Source organism: Oncorhynchus keta, chromosome 12, assembly GCF_023373465.1.
Source record: "Oncorhynchus keta strain PuntledgeMale-10-30-2019 chromosome 12, Oket_V2, whole genome shotgun sequence".
NCBI classification, from domain to species: domain Eukaryota; kingdom Metazoa; phylum Chordata; class Actinopteri; order Salmoniformes; family Salmonidae; genus Oncorhynchus; species Oncorhynchus keta.
Genome location: NC_068432.1, coordinates 21,394,740 through 21,400,739, shown reverse-complemented (window position 1 = coordinate 21,400,739; position 6,000 = coordinate 21,394,740). Strand labels below are relative to the sequence as shown.

Sequence of the window (6,000 nt, the reverse complement as noted above, 5' to 3'; positions counted from 1 at the left end):
CTGTTCAGCACTTCTTTTCCTGTAGTCCACGATCATCTCCTTTGTCTTGCTCAAATTGAGGGAGACGTTTCTGTCTCTGACCTCCCTAAAGGGCTGCCTCATCGTTTTCGCTGATCAGGCTTACCACTGTTGTGTCGTCAGTAGACTTTCTGAAAGCTGTTCTTTGGGGAAGCCACACACACATTTCACTTCAGATTTCAGAAGATGGCGTGGGGTCCAGAAAAGAGGACAGGTCAGGCAGAAACTGACCGTAATAGTTTAACAAGATTAATCTCAACTGAGTTTATTTCCGCTATTACAACATTGAGTCTCTGCCGTTCACATTGGCTTCCAACACTCCAGTCCACAGTCCAGAATGTCACCTTTTATTTTAGGCTACCTTTCATACATACACTATGTATATACTTGGACAGTGAAGATACAATTTGGGATTTGACAAATATTTTCACAGTAGAGAATAAAACCTTTTATTTAAGGGTATTTTCATGAATATCGTTTTTACAGTTTAGAAATGAAAGCACTTTATGGATCTAGTCACCCCATTTGAAGGGGTCATAAGTATTTGGACAAATTCACTTGTGTATTTAGTAAAAAATGTACTATTGAGTCCCATATTCCTAGCACACAATGACTACATCAAGCTGGTGACTAACTTTTGGATGCATTTGCAGTTTGTTTTGGTTGTGTTTAAGATTATGTTGTGCCCAATAGGTACTGCAGGAAATGTATTACTTGTGTATTTGAGGTTTAAAAATGCTTCTGAAGTTTGTAATTTCCACTTAGAAATGTCAAACTTGATTTGACCTTAAAAAAAAAAGAATTAACTCATACAAAAATGATAACTTGCATTATTATTATCCTGCTGTAGCAAACTGGCTCAAATTAAAGATCCAACATCTGCAATGTATCATGTCATTTTGGAGTCACTTATTTAAATAAGAATAAAATGTGAGCCCATAGTTTGGGTCACTGTGTGCATTTCTTTCTAGTGTGTAAAGATGAATCAAATCTAACAGATTTGTAAGAAAGTACACAAAATAAACATTTAGATGTATTATTTAATCACACATTAACACACATTTGTATCACTTGATTCAGTGTAACAAACAATACAAAGAAAAGATATGCAGTGGTATTTAAAAAAAAAAAATTTGACAGTATTTTCTATTTTTTAGTAAATTTGAATTTCCGATTGAATTTCCTCCCTCTTTGTCTGGGCCTAGAGGAGGAAGAGGAGGAAGTACAGGAAGAGTACTGGCGCTTGAAGTCAATAAGGCAGTCTGTGGCTTCTGAGATGGAGGTGAAGGATCGGATGGGCGAGGTGCTCACTCTGAAACCTGAGACGGCGATGTCTCCACTTCCCCCAGACTCTCCCAGATCCTCAATAAGGCCACTGAAAGCAACAATCACATGGTTATAAATGGCAGGGTCATGATCATTAGAGCACACCGTAGTAAAACTTTATGCAATGAATAAGGAAAAGTGTTTATTGGACATGTCCAGGTAGTTCCTCCCTCTTTCAGTCCATGTTGTGCCTACTGAACATGATCCAGGTGTGAGCTAGAGGTAGTACACTGATATTGTTACAGTGACACTGTCGATAGTCACACAAACAATCAGGCAAGCACTAAACTTCGCGGTCTGCTTACCATCTCATATTCACAAAATATGTTAATATGCATTCATAAACTATTAAACCAGAAGAAAATACACCACTTCAAATGAATAACTACTTTACATAGGGGTACACAACAGTCTTAGTCAACCATGGACAAATATGAAGGCATAAGCATATAATGGAGTTGCTATGATGATTTAGAGAGTTATTAATCAGGGTGTATCCTTGACAGACATACCCAACCAGGGTCTGCTTATCAGACTTCCCTACCTATCACACACATGGAACAGCCTGTGTCACCAGAGGTGGGTGCAACAGTAACATTAGTCAAATGGAGTTTCCAAAAACAATCCATTAGTGCATTTCCTGTTTTGCTGACCTGTGTTGGCTCCTGAAAGCAGCATCACATGGTCCGGCCTCAGCAGTCCCTAAAAGGAGACAAAGTAGAGGGAAAACATTGGCTCTCTTTTTCACCCATTCAAACAAGGTGGAACGAGGAATTTTGAACATGTAAAACAACATCATCACAGTTTGAGAGAGTGAGTGTACCTAAATCTCTGTGCTCTGTCTGGTCCAAAGCACTCAGCAAGTCTCCACTCTGGAAGATCATCCATCACACAGAGGGAAGAAAGAGCAGAAGACCAATGGTGAGTGCTTCACGACAGCTAGGGAAACCACACTGTCTGCAATTAACTACCAATGGTCTACAACAGCTGGCTTGGTTTTGATAACAACTACATATACAGTGTATAATGCTGTGCAATAGTGCTAACTAGGAGTACCTTTCCGGCCCTGGATGCAGCCTTGGACACTTCTTGGTTTCTGATGCAGTCCTCTACGTGCTTCTCATAGTCCCGGAGATGAAATAGCTGCTGACACAGGAAGCACTTCTCTCCCTGCACTGCCCTGCTCGGAAGACAACACAGACAGGTTAAAAGGTATGAACAGGTTACTCTATAGTAGGTATGTCAAAATAATTTAGCCTAAAGTGACGTTCCTTGTGAATGTAAACTATGTATAGGAGACTAGCTGTTAGACCAAGGTCAATCCACTCATACCTACTTACTTGCCAGAGCCAGAAGAACAGGGCTGCTCCTCTCCAATTCTTTCTCCCCTTCTGGTCCTCTTCCTATGAGACTTCACTGTAACTACATATTAAGCAAGGGACTGTTTTACTCTCTGGGGTCAAACATAATATTTCACTACACATCCTTGACTTGCATTGTTCCTTTGTCAACATCCTTGCATAAACAACAGAGATTACTTTAGATTGAGCTGAAGAAACAAGTGTCTATTGTATGCGTGTCTTGCTGCGTGTTCTCACCTTGCGATTGGCTCGGAGCCATCATCTCCTCTTCCTCCATGTTAGCGGTACTACCGTCACAGTAGGCAGCGTGCAGCTCAATCTCCGTCAGGGGGAAGGGGCGCATGCACATGGGACAGTCCATGCTGGGGCTCTGAGGGGGTGCAGGTTCTGAGACCCCACCCTGTACCTCCCCAGTCTCCTCCATTTCCACCCTGACGTCCTCTCCTCTAGCAGGACTCCTAACAGGGCCACTCCTCCTCTCCTCTTTCACCTCCATCCCCTCTACACGCTGCTCCAGAGGATGGGGTAATGAGAGAAAAGTCTGGATCTGAGGCAGGGACTGCCTCTCTGGTTTAGGCTAGGGGTAACCAAATCAAACCACAGACATTAAAAAACACACAACTATGATAGACATCTACAACACAACCTCACAATTCGACGAACACAGCCAAAATTTCTAGGTGTTGGATGAAAGAAGGAGAATCAGTCAGAACTGTAATCAGAATGCTCAGTTTAGGTATGCCATTTGTAGTGCAGAAGTTACTGACCCGTGCAGGGTTGGTGACCATCAGGTCTTGGGTGCCATCGTCACTGAGTTGGGTCTCTGCCATCAGAATCAACAAGAAAAAATAGAGGCATGCCAATTAAAAGCTACATATTATGAAGTGAAGCTCATAACATTTAGTATTTAGTTCTAAATGTAACCATATACACAAAGTATAGCAAACAATAGACATTAGGCACACCTTCCTAATATTTTTTCACCATTATTTAACCAGGTAGGCTAGTTGAGAACAAGTTCTCATTTACAACTGCGAGCTGGCCAAGATAAAGCACAGCAGTTCGACACATACAGCAACACAGAGTTTCACATGGAATAAACAAACAGTCAATAATACAGTATATATATATTTTTTAAGTCTATATATAGTGAGTGCAAATGAGGTAAGGTAAGGCAATAAATAGGCCATGGTGGCGAAGTAATTACAATATAGCAATTAGACACTGAAATGGTAGATGTTCAGAAGATGAATGTGCAAGTAGAGATACTGGGGTGCAACAGAGCAAGATAAATAAATACAGTATGGGGATGAGATAGTTGGATGGGCTATTTACAGATGGGCTATGTACAGGTGCAGTGATCTGTGAGCTGCTCTGACAGCTGGTGCTTAAAGCTAGTGAGGGAGATATGGGTTTCCAGCTTCAGTGATTTTTGCAGTTCGTTCCAGTCATTGGCAGCAGAGAACTGGAAGGAAAGGCGGCCAAAGCAGGAATTGGCTTTGGGGGTGACCAGTGAGATATACCTGCTGGAGAGCTTGTTACGGGGTGGGTGCAGCTATGGTGACCAGTGAGCTGAGAGAAGGTGGGGCTTTACCTAGCAGAGACTTGTAGATGACCTGGAGCCAGTGGGTTTGGCAACAAGTATGAAGCGATGGCCAGCCAACGAGAGCGTACAGGTCGCAGTGGTGGGTAATATATGGGGCTTTGGTGACAAAACAGATAACAAATTGGATGCAGTCTGAGTAGAGTGTTGGAGGCTAGTTTATAAATTACATCGCCAAAGTTGAGGATCGGTAGGATGGTCAGTTTTACGAATGTTTGTTTGGCAGCATGAGTGAAGGATGCTTTGTTGCGAAATAGGAAGCCAATTCTAGATTTAATTTTGGAATGGAGATTAATGTACAGTGGGGCAAAAAAGTATTTAGTCAGCCACCAATTGTGCAAGTTCTCCCACTTAAAAATATGAGGCCTGTAATTTTCATCATAGGTACACTTCAACTATGACAGACAAAATGAGAAAAAAAATCCAGAAATCATTTTGTAATTTATTTGCAAATTATGGTGGAAAATAAGTATACAAATTAATTACTTAAAAATCATACATGATTTTCTGTATTTTTGTTTTAGATTCCGTCTCTCATAGTTGAAGTGTACCTATGATAAAAAAAATGACAGACATGTACATGCTTTGTAAGTAGGAAAACCTGCTAAATCAGCAGTGTATCAAATACATGTTCTCCCCACTGTATATTGTCCTGCTAATAACAGGGTTAATTATATCTATGAGAATATCCAACGGGCTTTTATATAATTCTAAATGATTAATAATAATAATAATTTGCTTTGTTTAAAAATATATATTTTGGAGATGATTTTGTTTTCAAATAACGTAAATAGAGCGAGAAAAAGGCCATTCTTGAATATGGGGTGAGACATTGTTACTAATTTGTAAATAAAGCCAGTTTGTTATTTAGAATGATTTATTTCTGGTTTTAGAGGGTGCGAAACCAAATAAAAATAGTAATCTCATGGGTATCCCAGTCGAGGCCGGCACAGGTATTGAACCAGCATCTGAAGAAACACAGCTTGCACAGCTATGCAGTGTTTTAGACCGTTGCACCACTCAGGCGCTGCACAACGTGACAGGTTGGGAGTGGCCTACAGTACAAGCAAAATAACCCTAATAAAATCAAATAGAACTAGTGTCAAATTAGTGTAACAACAGTTTTAGTAAGTAATACTGAAGTTGTGCACAATTATCAGTTTGTATTTAGGTTTATGTCACCCATTCAATGTCAGTTAGAGACACAGTAGGACACAAAATCATAATCAGTGCTCCAACTCCCCCTTGCGCTGGTCTGGAGCAATGAAGTGGTGACGTGCTAAACCACAAACTACCTCTAAGTCCTGAAGCATAATCACACAACTTTTAGTGGAGCAAGCACTGTTGGTATCATAACCAGCCATAAAATAACACAATATATGTCACAACAGGTCTAAAAATGTGTCATGACAGTGTTATGAACATATTATGACAGGTTATGAGAAATTGTCTGCTGTTATTACATGGTTATGACAGTGTCACAATATGTTATGACGCTGGGTGTCAAGTAAAGTCTTACCATCATTTCTTATACCTGGAACTTCTAAGCCACCGACATCCACTACTTCCTCCCCCATTATTTCTTCCTCCTCCCTCTGCTCTCCCTCTTTTTCATCTTCTTCCTTTTCCTTCTCCAGCGGGACAGGCAGTGGCGATGGTCTTCTCTCTTCTTTTCTAAGGCCAAGACTCCTG

General features: G+C 40.7%; 1 protein-coding gene across 3 annotated transcripts in view; it reads right to left on the bottom strand.

Annotated features, from left to right (window-relative positions):
* Positions 1–1,040: 1,040 nt before the first annotated feature.
* LOC118391124 (BRCA1-A complex subunit RAP80-like) overlaps positions 1,041–6,000 on the bottom strand; it is an 11,422-nt gene continuing 6,462 nt past the window's right edge. The window contains exons 10-17 of one of the 3 annotated variants that reach the window (XM_035782169.2): positions 5,828–5,997; positions 3,473–3,528; positions 2,943–3,282; positions 2,685–2,766; positions 2,401–2,524; positions 2,168–2,216; positions 1,998–2,046; positions 1,041–1,393 (exon numbers count right to left, since the gene is read on the bottom strand). In XM_035782169.2, coding sequence (XP_035638062.1) covers positions 1,165–1,393; positions 1,998–2,046; positions 2,168–2,216; positions 2,401–2,524; positions 2,685–2,766; positions 2,943–3,282; positions 3,473–3,528; positions 5,828–5,997 — 1,099 coding nt within the window. In that variant the 3' untranslated portion in view covers positions 1,041–1,164. Of the gene's footprint in view, positions 1,394–1,997; positions 2,047–2,167; positions 2,217–2,400; positions 2,525–2,676; positions 2,767–2,942; positions 3,283–3,472; positions 3,529–5,827; positions 5,998–6,000 lie in introns of those variants that run through there. The other 2 variants (XM_035782170.2, XM_035782171.2) reach the window with 2 other exon arrangements.